At 42.4% G+C, this 19,965-nt stretch overlaps 2 protein-coding genes across 7 annotated transcripts; both read left to right on the top strand.

Annotated features, from left to right (window-relative positions):
- The first annotated feature begins 166 nt into the window (after positions 1-166).
- On the top strand, positions 167-8,595 carry LOC129582247 (uncharacterized). Of its 3 annotated transcripts, XM_055473721.1 has the most exons (17): positions 167-290; positions 537-768; positions 3,078-3,352; positions 3,464-3,751; positions 3,815-4,000; positions 5,108-5,471; positions 5,554-5,624; positions 5,706-5,960; positions 6,178-6,383; positions 6,433-6,558; positions 6,682-6,796; positions 6,981-7,094; positions 7,158-7,261; positions 7,325-7,517; positions 7,638-7,842; positions 7,907-8,032; positions 8,099-8,595. In XM_055473721.1, exons 1-17 carry the CDS (start codon positions 177-179, stop codon positions 8,287-8,289), a joined length of 3,165 nt encoding a protein of 1,054 aa, XP_055329696.1. In that variant the 5' UTR covers positions 167-176; the 3' UTR covers positions 8,290-8,595. The 3 variants fall into 3 exon arrangements, with proteins under 3 accessions (XP_055329696.1, XP_055329695.1, XP_055329694.1); XM_055473720.1 differs by having other exon boundaries at positions 6,178-6,335; positions 6,981-7,261; XM_055473719.1 differs by having other exon boundaries at positions 6,981-7,261.
- A 3,015-nt stretch (positions 8,596-11,610) lies between these two features.
- Positions 11,611-19,871, top strand: LOC129582166 (uncharacterized). 4 transcript variants are annotated; one of them, XM_055473601.1, is made up of 16 exons: positions 11,612-12,072; positions 12,328-12,616; positions 13,951-14,207; positions 14,331-14,621; positions 14,685-14,870; positions 16,372-16,738; positions 16,914-16,984; positions 17,054-17,308; positions 17,387-17,544; positions 17,643-17,768; positions 17,920-18,034; positions 18,237-18,517; positions 18,584-18,776; positions 18,902-19,106; positions 19,192-19,318; positions 19,388-19,871. In XM_055473601.1, exons 1-15 carry the CDS (start codon positions 12,028-12,030, stop codon positions 19,302-19,304), a joined length of 2,952 nt encoding a protein of 983 aa, XP_055329576.1. In that variant the 5' UTR covers positions 11,612-12,027; the 3' UTR covers positions 19,305-19,318; positions 19,388-19,871. The 4 variants fall into 4 exon arrangements, 3 of the variants coding, with proteins under 3 accessions (XP_055329578.1, XP_055329576.1, XP_055329577.1); XM_055473602.1 differs by having other exon boundaries at positions 11,613-12,072; positions 12,382-12,616; XR_008689598.1 differs by lacking the exons at positions 19,192-19,318; positions 19,388-19,871 and having other exon boundaries at positions 11,611-12,072; positions 18,594-18,776; positions 18,902-19,040.
- Positions 19,872-19,965: the final 94 nt, after the last annotated feature.

Here is a 19,965-nt window from a genome sequence, read left to right as displayed (position 1 = left end):
GTTTCTACCTAATGGATTGGCGGTATGATAGCGTACATTGCGAAATACATAATGCAATTTTAACTTGTCTGTGATAACTTATCAGTTATCACGGCAGTAATGATTACATGATGTACGTTATCGTGAGCATCCTAAACTTCCGCTGGTTTTGCTATCGTTGTTCATTACACTAACGCATGCGCAAGGCGAGCGCCTTTATTGCGAAACTTGCTAATTGTGGTTTTCGAGGTCGAGACCCGTTAGTCATGGCAGATTTTGGTTCCGGGCTTTCCGTGGCGGCAGTTGCGAAGGTAAAGCGATGACATGCTGCATTATCGTTTCTTTATAAAATTTTCAGATATCTGCAAAGGTAATGAGGATTTTTTACCGGAAATACTAATATCGATAGGACTGTTATTTCGAAATCTCGACTTCGACTGATGTACGAGAATGAACAATAACCCGAAACTGAGTAATGAGTGGTTTGTGAGGATATTGTAGCAAAAGCACAGTGTTATAAAAATGATTGCAATGTATGCACTGATCTACTTCCACAGATTTCCGATTTGATTCGGTCATGGAACAGCGGAAAAAGCATGACGATGACATCCGAGCACTGCATTACGGTGTGCAGCCAGGGTGATCTTTGGTCCGCCTCAAGTCTGTTTTTCATTCAACTAGCAGGTTCACAGACTAACGTGACCCGAACTGAATTCGAACGCGGCCGTATGCGAGACCGCATTATCAGTGCCGCCCGCAGTCCGAACGGGAAAGTGTGCCTCGTTCTAAGTGAGTATCTGCACACAATGTAAAGCCATACAAATCTTCCAGGCTCTGCTATCTGACAGTATCTGTATTGCCTAGTACGGCTGCGAACAGTATTAGCATGCTGTAGAGTTATATATAGTAACATATTGTGCATCAAATTATTTTAGATATGGACGACTTCGTACCCGTTAAATTTTTCCAAGCTCGTTGCTTTAATGTATGTCCAGCCATACCACCATCCCACCGTATCATACGGTATCCTCTATGTATTCCTCATGCATCCTCACAATTTCCTGACTTCGTTTTGTTCATTGCCGTATACAAACGTATACATGTATCCCACAAAAACCCTAATAAAACATAAGAAACCCGAAGAACCTAAGAACATTAACGGGATGCATTGAGCATACACGAGGGATACTGTAGAATACGCTACTCGTAGTTAAAAAGAATGTCCACTTTAACAATATTTTATATTACCCATGCGTAATTGATACTTGCAAGCGTATCACCTTCGAGGGCATAAAATCCTCTACGTATCCTTCATGTATGCTACTGAATACAGCTTTAGCGCTCATCGGTAACTGCTGTATCCCAGTGTATCTTACCAGATCCTTGATTTATCCGTCGAGTATCTTCAGGTATCTCTTTTCTTTCCTAGTGGAATCCATTCAGAATACACAAAGGATACTGAAGCGATACGTTGGGATACGGCAGAAATTTAAAAAAAGTACGAGTAGTAATTTTAAAGGATAGTAGAAGATACTGTCGGATACGGTAGTCTAACAGGGGATGAGTGGCTAGGTCAACCCTAGACGAAAAGAAACGGGAACTTAACGCCAACACACTGCACGTTTATATCACCTCTCACACAAAGCACAGAGGCATCCGCACATTCTGCGGGGCAACCGATAAGCAAACAGCTTAGACGACGGAGCCAAGCTACTGAAATAATACAAGGCTGGTCGCGCTAGCGCGCCCTCAATTGAGTTTAAGGTATGGGGTTTCGGTTTAAAAATTAGGAATGTGGAAATATATCGCCTGTTTTGTGGAAATGTTTCGTAAATATTATTTGACTGTAATTACTGCAGCTGCGTTACTGTAATTAAAATCCTTGTTCAAATATTAATAATTTAAAGTTTTTTTAAACGCAAAAATGCTAAAATATGGAGGTATTGGCCACGCCGCACGGGGCCAGCATTTGAAAATATCATAAAATATTTTCTGAAAAATTAAAGTAACTTTAAAAGTTTAATCTGGAATTAGGAGTTAATTTTCTTGGAATAAAGACGTAGCGATTTATAAATCTATAGATAATGTAAGAGGAGAATCCTCTTTACACACAGCAGCCGCCCATCCGCCGCCTACCTGGTTGGCTCAAGCTCAAGCACAAATATCTTGATCTTCGCCAACAGCGGCGATGGCACAGTGGCTAGCATACGTGGATCTCACTCGGTAGCCAGCGGTTCGATTCCGCTCCATCGCCATTTTTCGGAATTTCCTCAACAGACAGGATCTTCATCTGACCGCCCTCCCTCGCTGAGATCATCACGGACTGCCGACTTATGGCTGCCTCTGTTATAATAAGTACATGTACCAGTACATAAAATATTCGTATAAGTAATAAAGTATATTATTATATAAAATAAAAGTATATGTACCAGATTTGAAAGTCTGGTAGATGGAGAAAATCAGCAGAAGATAGGCAAAACAACCTAACAGCCACCCCAGCGCGGGTGTGCAGAGAGGCCGCTCCTCCTCATAGTAGGATACTGTGGAAACAAGTCAAAAAAATTTAACGTGTACTAACCGTGCCATAGGTGAAACATTTGACTACAGTAGTTTGGCATGCTATGCTCAAATTGAACTGCGAGTCGGCGCCCAACCATTCACCGTCGGTAGCAGGATAGTGCTTCAGACAGACACCGTGAGTGACACTTGTCACGTCAATTTCTGCTGAATGCAAGCATTCAGACGCGGTCAAGAACCTACCTATAAATCTACTGCTCAGTCATACCGACTCTCATTAGTCCAGGGCAGTTTGGCAGAGGGCATATGTACATATACAGGACATCAAATTTTATGTAAATGCCTGCCATAGCATAGGTAGAAAGCCTAAGAAAACCTACGAAAGGTAGATGGTTCGGTTTTACAAAGGTAGATGGTTCGGTTTTCTTCCCCGTTCGAAGCCAGTGCTGGCCATTATGCGCTTTTGATCCTGTTGCGCACTGCACTGAACCGTCTTCCGACTGGCCAAACCTACTTCCTTAAATCTAAATAATACTAATAGCGTAATGCATATTTTGTACTGCCCTAAATTTATGATGTAGATGCTGGCAGTGTTCTGCGAGTGAGCACAGTAGAAAAGGAAATAATTGCCGAATGGCCCGAAAATACCGTACCATCGGTGGACTTCGCTGGATGGATTGATAACACTAACGCAGTGATTCTAACGGAACAAGAAATTATCCACATGGAAGCGTTAAGCGGGAAAGTCGGTTGGAGTATTTCTCGCAACGAGGTTGTGGCGAAATGCTACACTGCCACCGATTATCAGCTAAGCCATTCGAGAAAGTGGTCGTTTCTGGCACTAATTAAGCTTGATGTACGCCCGCTGGTCTTACGTATGCGGAAATAATTTTTCTTGGAAATAAACACGCGGCAAGGGATGCAACGATGAGGAAAGTTCTGATGTTAACAACCTCTTTCCTCGTAGGAAGACCAAGCAAGAGGCCTCGTGAATGTATTCCAGTTGAAATCAGGAACTTCGAAAACCTTCTATGGCTTTGCGGCTGCTTTTGCGCCGACACTAGCGGCGAATGACGACGTTGTATTGGTCGCCAGCACCGTTCCCAACAGCAAGAACCGCATCCTTGTCACGTCTCTCACATTAGCGGACGCTCAGTTTCCAGGGTATGACAGTTTAAGCAAAGATGCTTCCCTTGCGATCGAGAACCCATTGGATACAAACAGAGCGGTTAATGACTTCCCGATTGCCGTTACGGTACTTAAGCGACCGTGAATTATGTGTGCCTTTCGAGTGCATTGTTTGAAGCGGTCTCTACAGGTTCATTCCACAAATGGACTGCCGTTTGCATTTATCACCACCAAAATGAATTATGTACATCTGATTGATTATCGGAAGATGTGCCACTTGGCGTCCACGAAGTTGACCGAAGATGAGAGCACCAATTGTGTTGTGCACAGCGCGCGGTCTTCTGGGGGTGTGATGGTAATTAACAGTGACGGGATGGTGAGTTCAAAAATTTCACTAAGAATCAACGTTCTGTGTACATTGTATTGTACCTACCGGTACGAGTATGCATGCACAGAGGGTGATTTCGCAATATGCTTCCAGCACGGACACAAAGTTGCAGTAATTCTCTTCCTTGTTCTTTCCTTTACTTCTTGTCACTTAAAAATACTTCAATATGTGCTTGATATGATAATTCATGATTAGACTTCATCATTAGACTGCATTCGTTGAATTCGAAGAACGAAGTTAGTGGCACTCCAAAGTGATTTTAAAGCAGAATGCCCAGTTTTCCAAACTGGAACAAATTTTCTACGAGGAATTCTATTTGCCTGTTTCCTTATTATCTGAAGTTTGACATAGACCGTCGCAATCGCCTATCGGTGAGGCGCAGATGTAGCTTCTTTATTTGGGCGGGAGACACGAATGCCGTGTTGCCATATTTAAGTATCGTAAAAACAAAACTCAAAATTAGTTAAAAATCAAAACGAATGATGTTTGTCTTTCGAAATTATTTACCGGAATATTAAGGCAGTGCATTTGGTTCCTCCCAGTGTTAAAACCACCGCGGATGTCTATACTAAAAGGTCGCTTAAATAACTTCTCGAAAAGCAATTTGCATTTGTAGCCCGAGGAGAACGCAAGGGGAGCAATCAAAATGGCTCTCTTCCATTTCACCCGGGCTGACAAAACGTGCCAGTGCCTCGAATCTCACGAAGCTAGATGTTGTTAGAGTTCACTAAACCTGGCATCCATAGATTAAGGATTAATAGCGATTTTTTGGCAAATGTTTAATGGAAAGCACCGGACAACCTTTTGCGAATTGTTTGGTGTCGCGCACAGACCCTTTTAAAATCCCATCGTATTCTAAATTGTTTTCTGTTCTTAAAATCAGTTTGTAATAATCGCTAAGAAAAAGGGCTTTCAGACATAAAGGCTTCAAGAGTAAAACATGCACGGAGATAATGGCTATCAATTCATAAAGAAACTGGAAGCACATTGCAAAATCACCCTCTGTACATGTTTTACCTAGCTTGAGACGATAATTCTGTATGTCACTAACCGAAGACCACCGAGTTAGAGTTGTAACCACTCCTTTCGCTCCAGGTATTCGGGGTCAGCGTGTCCCTTGATAATTTGGTAGCGACTCTGTTAAGTAAAAATCTTCCGCTGGAAGCCTTAAAGTATGCAGTTCGGCTGAACATTCCAATGGGGAACGACATATTTATGCGGATGGTCCATGTTGTACGCGGCGCGACGGTGGACTTTGAAACCATCTGCGCCCTGCTCAGGGTGAATGTGGTTCATTTATCGGGCGATCAAGCCAAGGAGATGTTTAAATGGATAGTTGATATGGCTTCACACACTCCTCATCATTCTATGCTCATCGGTCATCTCGCCATGAAGCTTAGCGACAGAATTGGTTTGGACGTTTTAATAAGCATGTTCGAGCGCAGTGCTAACACAGAACGTAAACACAACTTTCTTGTCATAACAGCGAGAACAACGTCAGTACTCCCGGCTAGTAGATAATAGGTTGTTATTGTACCTAGGTCTGTTTATGTTTCTGAAGTCTCTGGCGCCGAAGAAGATGACAGAGAGTGCTTTATTGCAACTTGTCAAAGTATGTTTTGTATTTGCAAGAATCCCGAATTATACGTCAAGGTACCACCCACGAATCTACAATGGTCTGCGGTCTGTACAGGTGGCCTTGAAGCATGGTCTTATACAAATCCTGGAGCTTCATTTTATCACCGTCAACAGCAAGATTTTGTTTGCGGATTCGGTAATAGATTGTTTGATGTCCGAAAATGCTGCACCAGGTTCGAAGCATGCCGTGGATGAACTCGTGGAAAAGCTGTGCATTAAGTACAGTCTCATCATACATCTCGTAACGCTCAGAGTGCGCAACGAACAGCCGGTGCGACTAGACGAATTGCTTGGAAACATGCCAAAAGAGGTATGTCGTGTAGATTCTTTGTGCATTTCGAACGATAGCACGGCATCAGCCTACAACAGTAAGTAAGCAAAGTCCGTTCGACAAAGTTGATGTATTTGTATGATTATGGTAATTTCCTCTTCTCTTATGGTAATCTCCAATTAATGGTTTAATTGGAGATTATGGTAATCTCCAATTAAACGCATTCACATTAAATCTTCCAGGCGTATGTTTGCAGGAATTCAAGGAACAATTGTGCATGATCATTGAAATTCTTCTACAATATAGCCCTGATCTGGGTGCACTGGAGGTGAAGTACAATTTGGGACTGACCGCTGACATGTTGCAAACCGTCTATCCTGACGTTCTTCAATCCCTAAAGAAAAATGAAACGCGGTGCGGAAAGCGGATGGAAAACAGTTTCCGCCGATCAGTGCCAAAGGGGTCCGTTAACATGCAATCATTCCGTGGTACTTATTGTATTACGTTTTAGGAACACAACGACCAGCTTTCTGGAATATATTGTGGGAAAGGGCATACCCGATGAAACCGTGCATTCTCAGCTGGTGAAGCTGTACATTGAAACCATGGAAGACGATAAGCTGAACCAAATTTTGAGGTATTGCGGCAACGAATCGTACGAGTAGCATTACGCTTTACTTGTCAAAGATTTCCTTTGCCATGCAATAAGCTAAAATATTTTTTGGATTCTACAGAAATTTCTGTCATCTTTGTCTTTCAGGAACGACAAATTTTATGATGCGGTAGCCGTTGGCCAATGGTGTGAAAAGAACAATTGGCTGACTAAGGCTTTGATGGTATACGAAGAGCGACGCCTTAGTGCAGATTTTATCCGAGTGAGCAGTAACGTTTAAGCAGTTAAAAATTGTTAAATAGAACATGTGACCTGCCAAACGCTTTCACTGCAGGCACATCTGCGTCATTCTTTTCAGATTAGAGTAGTATCTTCGTTGCTGTTTTGCGTGTACTGCTTTTTGGAGGCGTTCTGGTTTTCTGACCATAAAAATTTTTTGTTTGCAGCTGAGCGGCGACCTCGGTGTATACAAGCGTCAGTTTAACTACCTCCTAAAGTTAAGCAGTAAAGACCATTGGGAAAGCGTTCTGAGTCCGATCAATGGAAAACGCGCGTACCTGGTTAACATTATGTTACATCAACCAGAAGCGGGCTACAACACAGTTTCTGGCGACTTTGAACAGGTGGCCGTACTCGTCGCGACTATTGCCGAGACTGATTTGGTATCCGAAACCCAGACCTTCATCCGCCGACTGTTATCCACAACTGTCGGCAAAGACCAGATCTTGTAAGGCCAGTTTCAGTAATAAAGCGTGTCTTCATAAGTACAAGCTGATTATTCCCTTCGTAGGTTTCTGCAAAAGCATGCCGTTCGATCTTTATTAGGAAGTGGATATCCCCCAGAGAAAATTCAGCAGGTGTTCGGCGAGCAGTTATACACATATGATCCGTGCATAGTTGCCGAGGCACTCGTTCAAGGAGGAATGCTGCGGTTTGCCAAAGACATACTTGTCAAGGGAAAATGCTGGAAAGAAGCCGCGCAGGTCCGCAACACATGGATATGCTTGTTTTCCGACTCTTCATGATTAACATAGATTCTATTCTTATCAGCGGTTCCTTACGAAGTAAATTCTTGAAACTGCTTCTTTTGTTTAATTATTCAGTTGGTTGCGGCTCACCGAACCGAAGGACTCGGCGATATCAAGGAACTGGCTTTTCTTAGCCGTGATCCGGAGTTACTGGCGACAGTCGCCGAGAATTACTTGAAATCGGGCGAACTTGTTTTGGCACTGCGGTATTTTCTGGAAGCGGGTCGATTTAAAAAATATAAACTCATCTGCTCGATGGTGCCGTTGGACAGCAGTTTCGGTAAGTGTTCTAAGAATCTTTGGGCTTTTATTTGTTGAGGTAACTGTTTATGGGATACATTTAGCCGAATGGGAACTGTTAATTCGCTTTCTGGAGGGTGCGCTATCCACCACTAAAGACCCATCGGTTTGTGTGACGCTGGCACTGGCTTATGGGAAAACCAACCGGACGCACGATCTGAAGAAATTGAGTAAGATGCGGTTCAGATTCTGACTGTTCTGATTCATATCATGACCGTATTACGTACATCATCAAGTGGCCAACGAAAGCGGGTCAAGCGGAATGCTGGATGTCAATTGTTGCCGCATATGTGAAGATCTGCCAAAGAATGTGACATTCGTCCCATGCGGCCATATGGTAGTCTGTATGGACTGCGCAAAAGAACTCAGCATCTGCCCCATATGTCGCAAGCCGATCGACCTGAAGGTGAAAACGTTTAGTGTATAGCGCAATCGATGCGCTTGTATGCTTCACGTAGGCGCATTTAAGTGATCAACGCAGTCCAAATCCATTCACTGGATCGACTATTGCTGAAATCGCATGGCTTGATTTCTGCGTTTTCACTGCCGTTTGATCGCGGAGGTGACGGTTACGCTAATGTTGGAATAAAGTGCATAAATATTGCCGCCATCAATATTCGGTCGCAAAGATACTTTTACGTACATATTACTGATGTGTGCTTTTATTCTTTGGTCACCTCTTAATTTGATTCTTTGCTGCTATAAAAATGTCAGAAAGTCAGAAACCATAATAAATAAGGATTAATTGCTAGCGTATCTCGTTTGAAGGTACTTGTAATTCAGTAACGCTGAGTAAGCTCCTTCCTTTACCGCTCAAGCGCTGGCTAATTTCAAACTTTCGTATACCGTGTTTCAGTTAATTATCGATGGCTACTTTTGGACCTAAAGAAACCACCACAAGCTTCCTCTCCCAAGAGTAATACCGAAAAGTCGGCATTTAGCAAACTGCAGACAAGTGAGATTTAACGGTTGTAAGTTGAACGCTAATGGATTATGACAATCTCACCGCCGCCGCACCACGCTAAGTGCGCTCTGCACGCTCACACATACTGTAGCCTAAATACGCCTACAGTCTTGTAGGTGTCCTGCAAACTTTATTATCCAGATTTAAAAGTTTTTTGATCCTGAAATTTAACTTATTTTGTGGATCACTGCTTGATCATCATCAGTTACTGTACTTACTGGATCATTGAAGCGCTGACTATAAATTATTTCGCCTGATCATTCCGCAGCTGAAATTATGCTAGTGATAACAGCATAATGGTTAACATTGTTACTGCGTCGTGCTACGTACGAGAGTTGATAGCCACATTCTGTAATGGCTCGGTATTTGCGAGCTTGCATCACTACACATCTACGCATGCAGTAGTTTTGTGTTTTGATAATCAGAAGGCACGTTTCGATGATCCGGCCGGTTGTTTTCATACTTCACATGCAACGAGGAAGATGTTTCAGCGCCGCTATCTAGCAACCATATAGATAAAAAAAGTTATCAATTACCTAAATTACAAAACATTACCGTTGTAGTACATCGACTCAAAGAACAGTTTAGAAAAATAAAAACTGCTTTATAAACAACTAGCATTCCTAAGAAAAAGGGTATTAATTTGGAGACTGCGGTCACAGGGGTTTGGATCAACGAATTACTGAATTATCACTACTATTTAGTGAACAAATTGAGTGGTCAAATTACTAGTTTGATAGATGGATGAGTAACCGCACTGCCGCTACTCTCCAGTGCACAGAGCTCGCTAGATGAGTGAGTAACCAAACGAGTGGTAACGAACGAGTAACTGAGCTACCACTACTGGAACAGTCTGGAAGTGCACATAGCGAGTGGCCGAAGTACCACTATTCTCGTGTGCAGAGGCCGGTATGCGAGTGGGTGACCGACTTGCTGAAAACAACCATTGCGCATCGTTCCCTAGATAGGTACGTGACGAAATAAGTGGTGATGAGTAACTGTAGTACCACTGCTGCTCACTGCACATAGTGAGCGACCAATTTCCCTTACTGTCCAATGCGCACAGCCGACTGACAATAAGAGTTTGAGTAAGTAACCAAGTTACCGTTATTTTTTGACCGCAAATCGTGATAGGTGGTGAAGAACTGAAGTAACACCACTGTTTAGTGCATATAGTGTTCGCAAATAGTGTACGAAGACTGCGACGCAGTAATACTAAACTAACCAAAATCATTCGAGAAACCGACCGCAGACCACAAGAAGCCGAGGCCGTTTCTTGTACCATAATATTACCAAACAGTCTAAACTAAATATTTAGACAGTATTTAGTAATATTATGGTTATACAAATACGTGAGCATACTTCAAAACAAGTGGGTTAGGTAATCAGCGCGATGAACGTTTGTTGTTTATGCGGCGGTGCTATCTGTCAAATATATTATATTGGAAAATGCCATACAGTCACGTTAATTGTGATTTAGCTCTCTTTAATGAATTCAAAAATTAGCAATCACATACGCTTGCAGCCAAACAAATCCAAAAAAAACACAAATACGCGGCCCGCGCTGAACCTTGGATTCGGATTCGGAGTTGGATTACTCAAACTTGGATTCGGATTACTCAAATTTGGACTTGGATCTCTTAACTTGGATTACATAAGTTGGATTACTTGACTTGGATAAGTTGGATTACTAAATTTGGATCACTTAACTTTGGTTACTAAACTTGGATTACGTTTTTTTGTGTTTATTCTTTTCCTTTTCTCATGGTATTCTTAGGTTTCTTAGGTTATTCTTAGGTTTCTTAGGTTTTCAGGTTACCTAAGAAACCTAAGAAGCCTAAGAGAATACCCTGAGAAAAGAAAAAGAATAAACACGAGAAAACGGTATGAAAAAACGTAATTCACGCCCAAAAATATGTAGATATGTATGTAGTCCAAGTTTAGTGATCCAAGTTAAGTAAACCAAATTAAGTAATCCAACTTATCCAGGTCAGGTAATCCAACTTTTGTAATCTAAGTTAAGAGACCGAAGTCAAAGTTTGAGTAATCCGAATCCAAGTTTCAGTAATCCAATACGAATCCGAATCCAAGTTTGAGTAATCCAACTCCGAATCCGAATCCAAGGTTCAGCGCGGGCCCAAATACGCTGTGCGTAGAAAGCGTGTGCCTTCCGTACTCGTATAGCATGTCAACACTTTTACGTAGTGGTAAGTTGGTCATTCGCTCACCCAGCGGTTCTGTTCTCTGTCAGAATGCCGAGTTTCAGTTACAAATTTCACCGTTGTAACAGTTTTTTTGTAAGCCCCTGGCCCCTGCATTGTTTAAGTTTGGCTTCTGCCAGCTGTTTTTGTTAGGTGTTTGGGATAACGGATTGCTGTCATAATTTTCCCAGAATAGATAAAATTTAATAGAAAACTAGTTACATATAATAATTTTTGCGCACTATTTGCTTAATTTGTTGACTTTGTTGCGTTAATAAAAGAATGCCCATAAGCATGCACACTGCACTGGCCTTCTTTATTAATTTGTTTACAAGTGTAGCATGGGTGCCATAATGCTGGTGTACGTATGACTCGTTTGTAACGTGCTGTGGTTGATTGTGTTGCCGAAGGTGATACAAGTACAATACAACTATAAGTACAGCATCACAAGAACGAATACGCATGTGACAAGCTCAAGACATGCTGAGCCATGTACTGCAGCGAGCTAGGTACAGAGTACGAAACGTGCCTTGTTTTACTTGTTGATTACTGCGTAATATTTATAACAGAAATACCGGTTTTCCGAGCGAGCAGTGTGCGTTTCTGTTGAAATACTTACAGCACCTACGAGCTGCAACAGTGGTAAACTTTTAGAATCTGTGGTGCGGGTATTTTGTCAGACGACTGCATTGCGCGTGCTGAATTTCTACTTCATCTGTAATATCTTTTATCTGTCAAGACAGTCGAGATGATACTATCATGATAGCTTAAGCTCGGAAGATAACCAATGCGTCTTTGCGTTTACTTATCACGGCATTGGCAGTAATGAGTAACAACTGATGTTGTGTGCTATCAGATGCGGCACGAATACGCAGAGATACCTAAGGCTCCCGATATCGTGATTTATTATAGCTGTCAACAGATGATCGCTAACGCGAAACCCTCGCACAATTTCTGTTAGGCGTGGTCGTTCCGTACCTTACGGAAATATTATTATGTAATGGCAGATTCTTGTCCTGTGCTTTCGGTGACGACACTTGCTAAGGTAAATGCTGAAGCGGGCTGCATTACTGTTGCTTTGTACAATGCGCCGAAAGTATCTACAGAGTACAGAAATCTACAGAAATAAGTACAAAACCTACCTAGTTGCTACGATTTAGCTATTGTGCTGATACTGAATGGACAAATATTTTAAAGCACAGAAAAGCTGTAGTACTCTAGTAATGTGATCATATAATTAATAGCACTATTGAACGATAGCTACTTAGATACTGAACGATTCATCAGAAAAATATCGCAGAGAGCCCATGTAATTCAACCTGTCACCCGTGATGGCAAGTGCTTGTCGCAACAGATTTCCGAACTGATTAATTCGAAATGGAACAGCGGGAAAAGCATTACAATGGCGTCAGAGCACAGTATTACGGTTGCCAGCCAGGGAGATCTGTGGTCTAACCCGAGCCTGTTCTTTCTCGATCTGGCCGCTTCTCCCCCTCAAGTGACCCGCAAAGACTTCAAACGACATCGCATGCGGGACCGTATTGTTAGTGCCACTCACAGTCCAAATGGCGAGTTTTGCTTCATTCAAGGTGGGTCAGGTCAGATACTATGAGTAGTTATTTTTTACGACTGCTTTTTTTCCGTGGCAGCCCAAGTGGTCGCGGGGCATTTTGTCGTGGGATATTTCGCTACACGTTCTTCGTCACAGCCGCTAATTTGTTTTGGGACAACTCGTTTTGCAGCCGTTTTGTTGTGTGACATTTGGTCGCCCGACTTTTTGGGAGTCCAAAAGTTATCGAACGGTTTATGGCAACGAAAAATCATATAACTATTTGCCACAAAAACGAGTTGTCCTTAGAGGAAATGTCCGTAAAACGAAATGTCCCGAGACCACCTGTCGCGTAGCTCTTTTTTTCATCCCTTTATTAGTGTTTTGGCTGTAATTCGGATGCAATTTCTGAATGAATGACCTTTGGCCGAAACAATTATGCCTGTACCGAAATGATCGGGCCGTTTGTTAGCTGTTGACAAACACAATGGCTGAAACAAAGCTCCGATCTGCAGATGAACCAATACTAGTTTCATGCAGCTTGACTGCTTGAGCCAGTTAATTGGTCAAATTCCTAAACTAATATTGCTGTAAAAGCCGCCTATCTGGCTGGCTGTTCTAGTGGAATTCAATTTTTACCACGATTATGCGGCTGTACTGTAAGTAATGTAGACTTGGTACAACCCGTCAGCCGGGCGGCCTGAAGGCTGAAAACGTTGTATATCACGTATTGACCTGCGCTGATCTTTAATCGAATGACAACTAAGTCAGCAACACAACACAGCAACAACCAAACACAGATATTTACTGGCAGCGTTGCCAGGACACTGGTCAGGTCCCAGGACGCTAGTTCTACCCAAGCGGTGAAAAGCAACAGCACATTCAGTTTATAACTACCCTAGGTTTCTTATTGAAAGGTTTTGACGAAGAGATTGGGCAAGAAGAGTACAAAGAGAATCATGAATTTCAAGATTAAGATGGGATTTCTAGACATTAGGAGAAAGGCGACAACAACGTACAACGTACAACAATGTACGTACGTACGTACAATCATATCAGCAGCATTATAATTTATAATCCAGTAAATCAACAGAATTCACTACCACTAGTGATAGCTAACGATTTAATTTGACGATTCTAAACTGCTGTTCTTAAAGATTTTGATGCCACAATATTATGTATCTCGGAAAGTTGCTCTGCATTAAAACAGGAGCAGCTAATTAGAAATTCGTTTATGTCAAAGTGTTTACGTCGTCGATCGGGCTCTGGTTCATGGTATGCAAAATCGAAATAACACGGATAAAGAAGCGTATCTAATGCGAAATGAATTTAACTCTGGTAAATACTACAGTAAATAGCAATATTATGCTGTAGATGCTGCGAACGTGCTGCGAGTAATCATCCTCGAAAAGGAGACAGTTATTGCATCATTCGTGGATTTCGCTAAATGGATAGACCTCAACTGCATTGCAGTTATAACAAATAGAGAAGTTACTCATATGAATGTTAAGAGCTGGAACGTCAGCTGGAGTTGCCTTCGCGAGGACGATGGTGCGGGAACTTACAGCGTCACCGATTATCAAATAAACCGCTCGGAGGGGTGGTCGTTCCTGACAGCGGTCAAGCTTGACGTATGCATGCTGTTCTTACGTGTGACGATGAAATTTATTTTCGTTGAGAAAACAAAAACTGAAGCGAAGTTACTGCAGTCAGACACTGCTCTGATACTAACTATTACATTAAGTACTTCCTAGGTGGATCAAGCAAGGGGTCTCGTGGAAGTATTCCACATGAAAAAGAAAACTTCCGCAACCTTTCCAGGATTCGCAGCTGCTTTTTTGCCGCCCCAACCGATGGACGACATCGCTGTTTTAATCGCCCACACTGTCACAAGCAATAACAACCACCGCATACTTGTACTGTATCGTCATTTTCGTCTAGGGTACGGGGAGGTGTTTTTTTCGAACACCAAAACCTCTACTCTTGAAATCAAGTGCCCCATGGACGCCAAGGGAACGGAAAATGATATTCCAATCGCCGTAACGGTAGCTATGTTAACGGATGCGCATGTCAATTGTATGAAGCCTTCAATAAGAGATTTCCTATAGTTACACCCCATGGACGATCATTCCTTGGCATTTATCACCACCAAAATGGGATATGTCCATTTGGTTGACTATCGGAGCATGCGCCACTTAGCCTCCAGGAAATTAGCCGAAGGCGAGAGCACCAACTGCGTTGCACGTGGCGCGGATTCTTCTGGAGGTCTGACTGTTATTAGCAGTGACGGATTAGTAAGTCCAACACTGCCGTTGAAATTGACACGATGTATAGAACGTGCCATTTCCCTTAAAGGAAGGGAAATAGCACGATACATGGTTTATGGTACTAGTATCATATTATGCAATCACGGAAACTTGCTTCGCGCATCCGAATTCCGTTTCGTATTACAACTTGTAAGCGTGTAGCCTCAAGTGTCTTATTCTAACCAGGGTCCCGTCATTAGCTCTAAATACCAGAACATTACATATTTTGCAGGAAGAGACAGAAACATTTGAAGAAGCAAAAATATTTATTTTATCTGCTACTAAATGGACGCGACCAAAACAAAATTTAAGAGCAAATTTAACTCTGCGCTGTAGCCTCTAGACAATGCGCCGCATCCCGTTATAACCAATCTGTACAAGGCCAGCTTGCTCGTTCAAATTTTGTTTCCATGCTGATTGCTATCGTAATCGTAGTTCACCGTTTTTGGAAATAGCACGTCATACACTTACTTTTTTCAGTACAAATCAATCGGGCCCGCGCTGAACCTTGGATTCGGATTCGGAGTTTGATTACTCTAACTTGGATTCCATTCGTATTGGATTACTGAAACTTGGATTCGGATTACTCAAACTTTGACTTCGGTCTCTTAACTTAGATTACAAAAGTTGGATTACCTGACCTGGATAAGTTGGATTACTTAATTTGGTTTATTAACTTGGATCACTAAACTTGGACTACATACATATCTACATATTTTGGGCGTGAATTATTTTTTTACCGCTCGTGTTTATTCTTTTCTTTTCTCAGGGTATAGGCTTCTTAGGTTTCTTAGGTAACCTGAAACCTAAGAAACCTAAGAATAACCTAAGAAACCTAAGAATACCATGAGAAAAGAGAATAAACACAAAAAAACGTAATCCAAGTTTAGTAACCAAAGTTAAGTGATCCAAATTTAGTAATCCAACTTATCCAAGTCAAGTAATCCAACTTATGTAATCCAAGTTAAGAGATCCAAGTCCAAGTTTGAGTAATCCGAATCCAAGTTTGAGTAATCCAACTCCGAATCCGAATCCAAGGTTCAGCGCGGGCCAATCAATCGGTACCATCTTCAGAAACGTTGAGCAGCGGTGTTATCGACCAGGTTTTTGGATCGGAATCTTTATAGGTGGCTATGGCCTATGGGCCTATTACCAGTACAGCCAAGTTTCCAAAAGATCGGATATTAGCCTGACTTTTGATGCTCAAAAATGCTTCGAAATCTGATTTACAGTAATTTGCCAACTACCTCAGTTACCGGATTTCGCGCACCTTAAACGGTTTCTTGTCCAGTGTATACAAAGAATTCGGTTTCGGAATGAGATATAACCATTAAAACATGATTCAGACTGCGCGAAAGCAAAGTTTCGGTTATCATGTATCAGTGGCACCATGTATCGTGTCCTTTCCCTTAAGACACTGAACTGCGCTCCGCCAACGAACAACAAGCAGAAACGCTTGCGAACAAAAACGCTTTTTTCTGCCTTTAAGGTATTAAGGGTCAGTCTATCGTTCGACCATTTGATTGCGACTTTGTTGGACAAGAATCTTCCAATGGAAGCCGGAAAATATGCATTGCGGTTAAGTGCTCCCATGGAGAACAGCACCTTTATGCGAGTGATCAGTGTCGTGCTCGACATGGAGTCGGTCGACTTCGCGACCTTTCTAAGGCTGAATGCGGTGCACTTGTCGGCCGAACAGGCGATAGATGTGTTTGGATGGGCTGTGGATATAGTTCCACCCACACCTCACCAGCTTATGCTTACCGGCCATCTCGCCATGAAGCTTAGCGAGAAAGCTGGTTTGGATGTTTTGATCGCCATGTTTGAGCGCAAAACGCGCAACGCTAAAAAAGAATGTAAGCACAATTCTAACGGCATATTAATTGTGTATTTCTTACCGCTGCAAGCGTACGCAGTATACTGTGGGCGATTGGTACGGGAGTACTCACGAAAATTTAGAATTGCTGTTAACCGCATTAATAAAATTAAATTTTAAACTTATTTCTTAAATAGCTGGGTTATTGTTCCTAGGTCTTCCCACGTTTCTAAAGTCTCTATCGCCGAAAAAGATGTCGGAAAGTGCTTTGTTGGAACTCGTCAAAGTAAGGCTTGCAAGCGCCCGTGTATCTAGTTTCTCTAGGTATTTCTACGGCGGGCGATATTTTGTGCAGGTGGCTCTGCAACATGGTCTCATACAGATCCTGGAGTTTCACTTTATTGCCAACCAGAGTAAGATATTACACCCGGAGAGCGTAGTAGATAGCCTGCTGTCGGAAACTGTGACAACTGGCGTGCAACGTGCCGTGGATGAACTGGTGGAAAAAATGTGCATTAAATATGGCCTTATCGTCAAACTCGTTACGCACAAAATACGCAATGGACGGCCGGTGCGACTGAACCTTTTATTAGAGAAACTGCCGATTGAGGTACCTTTTGTAATACACGTACAAACAAGCCCGCGACCAAGCATCGTCTTTTAAACTGTCTGAAATAATTTTTCACAGGAAGCCAGGGAGCAGCTGCGCCTGATAATCGAAATTCTTCTAAACGATAACGCCGATCTAGCTGCACTTGAGATGAATTTGAACCTTGGATTGACGGTCAACATGTTACGAGGCGTCTATCCTGACATTCTGCAATCGATAGAGCAGAAAGGAAATCGGTACGGAAAACGAGCGTAGAAACCTTTTCCGCTACTCAGTGTCAAGAGAGCCGGCTTGGATATGAGCCGTCGTTTGATCCTGTTTTACTTTTCCCTAGGAAAACAACGATGAGCTTTCTGGAATATCTCGCAGGAAAAGGCGTTCCAGATGAAAGTGTACATTCTCAGTTGGTGAAGATGTACATTGAAAACATGGGAGGCGAAAAGCTGGATCAAATTCTGAAGTAATTGCGGCAACGAATCACACGAGCAGATATCGCACATTAACCATTATTTGTCGACGGTTGCCATTTTTTACTGTGCAGTAGTACATCTTGATATAATTTTTGCCGGTAAGAAAAATTCCTTCGTCCGTGAAACTCACTTTATTTACAGGAACAATAAATTTTATGATGCCGTTGCCGTTGGCCAATGGTGCGAAGAGAAGAAGTGGCCTATGACAGCGTTGTCGGTGTATGAAGAACGACACCTTAGTGAAGATTTCATCCGGGTGAGCAATAATTTTTTTCCGGTTAGAGATTTTAGCTTTTATTACTGCCAATGATGGCGCTGCTACTCGATGATATGGAATGCCTAAAAATGATTTAGGGCACCAGAAACATATTCCCGCCTTTTGCACAATACGCGTAGTTATTGAATGCTTTTTATCATACGTTTTTAATATTTCCATGTCACTGCCTTTTTGTTTGCAGTTGAGCGGCAATCTCGGTGTATTCAAACGTCAGTTTAACTACCTGTTAAACTTACGTAGTAAAGCCCTTTGGGAAAGCGTTTTGAGTCCGGTTAACGGGAAACGCTCTAACTTGGTTAACGTTATGGTGGGCCAACCGGAAGCCGGTTATGAGGCAGCTTCTGGTGATTTTGAACAAGTGGCGGTGCTCATTGAAACTATGGCCGAAACAGATTTGGTATCTGAGACCCAGACGCTTATCCGCCGACTACTTCCCAAAATTGTCGATCAAGACCAGATCCGGTATGGCCAGTTACAGTTTGAAGAAGCATATCCGCTCGATTACTGGCTAAAAAGTCAGCTTTACAGATATTTGCAGAAGCAAGCTGTTCGATCTTTACTACGAAGTGGATATCCTGCAGCGAAATTTCAAAAGCTATTCAGCGACCAATTATACACGTATGATCCGTGTACGGTTGCCGACGTGCTCGTCCAAGTAGGAATGCTACGGCTTGCCAAAGATATATTGGTCAGAGGGAAGTTCTGGAAAGAAGCCGCCCAGGTCTGGCGCATAGAAATCCATCTTTTCCCCGTAGTTACTTAAGCCAAACTCTCCAAGTTTTTCATAAAATACTGTTGTTATTACCATTAAAAATGTTAAAGTGCACTTTTGTTTTGGTTATGCAGCTGGTTGCGGCTAACAAAACCGAAGACCTCGGCGATATCAAACAGTTGGCGTTCCTTAGTCGCGATCCAGATTTACTAGCGACAGTTGGCGAAGATTATCTGGCATCGGGTGACCTGGTTCTGGCACTGCAATATTTTGTAGAAGCGGGTCGATTTACGAAATATAAACTGGTCTGCTCGATGATTCCGTTGGACAAAAACTTTGGTTAGTTTTCTTGATTTCTGTGCTTTCTGCTTGTCGAGTTGAGGTAGCATAAGATTATCCATGTAAGTAATGCTAACTTGTGTAGCCGAATGGGAGCTGCTTGTTCGCTTCCTGGAGGGGTGCGCTCACCACCACCAAAGACCCAGCGGTTTCTATGGCGCTGGCAATGGCATATGGGAAAACCAACCGAACGCATGATCTGGGGAAACTGAGTAATAGCAGTGCAAATTCTGTCTGCACTAAGTCCGTTCTGTGACCAGGTTATTTTATAAATTACCTAGTGGACAATGAGGGCGGGGCCAGCGGATCGCAGGATGTCAATTGTTGTCGTATATGTGAGGATCGACCGAAGAATACAACATTCGTCCCGTGCGGCCATATGGTAGCCTGTATGGACTGCGCGCAAGAACTGAGCCTGTGCCCCATTTGTCGCAAGCCCATCGACTTAAAAGTCAAAACATTTACTGCATAGCGCAATTTTTGCGCTGGTATGCGTTAAGTTGGCGCATTTTAGTGATCAATGCAGCCCAAATCCATTCACCGGATCGACTATTGCTGAAGTCGCTTGACTTGATTTCTGCGTTTTCACTGCCGTTTGTCGCGGAGGTGACGGTTATGTTGGTGTTGGATTACGGGAATAAACGGCATTAATATTGCTGCCATCAATATTAGGTCGCAAAGAAACTTTCTACTAATGTGTGCTGTTAATCGTTGGTCATCTGTTACTTTGATTCTTTGCTGCTATGAAAATGTCAAAAACCAAAATTAATAAATAAGAATTTTATTAAAAGGTATCTCGTTTGGAGGTACTGTAGTTCACTAAGCTCCACTAAGCTTACATTTCAAGCGCTGGTTATTT

Source organism: Paramacrobiotus metropolitanus, unplaced genomic scaffold (assembly GCF_019649055.1).
Source record: "Paramacrobiotus metropolitanus isolate TYO unplaced genomic scaffold, Prichtersi_v1.0 Parri_scaffold0000007, whole genome shotgun sequence".
NCBI classification, from domain to species: domain Eukaryota; kingdom Metazoa; phylum Tardigrada; class Eutardigrada; order Parachela; family Macrobiotidae; genus Paramacrobiotus; species Paramacrobiotus metropolitanus.
Note: the sequence above shows the minus strand (reverse complement) of the source record. Positions and strands in the feature narration are given on the sequence as shown.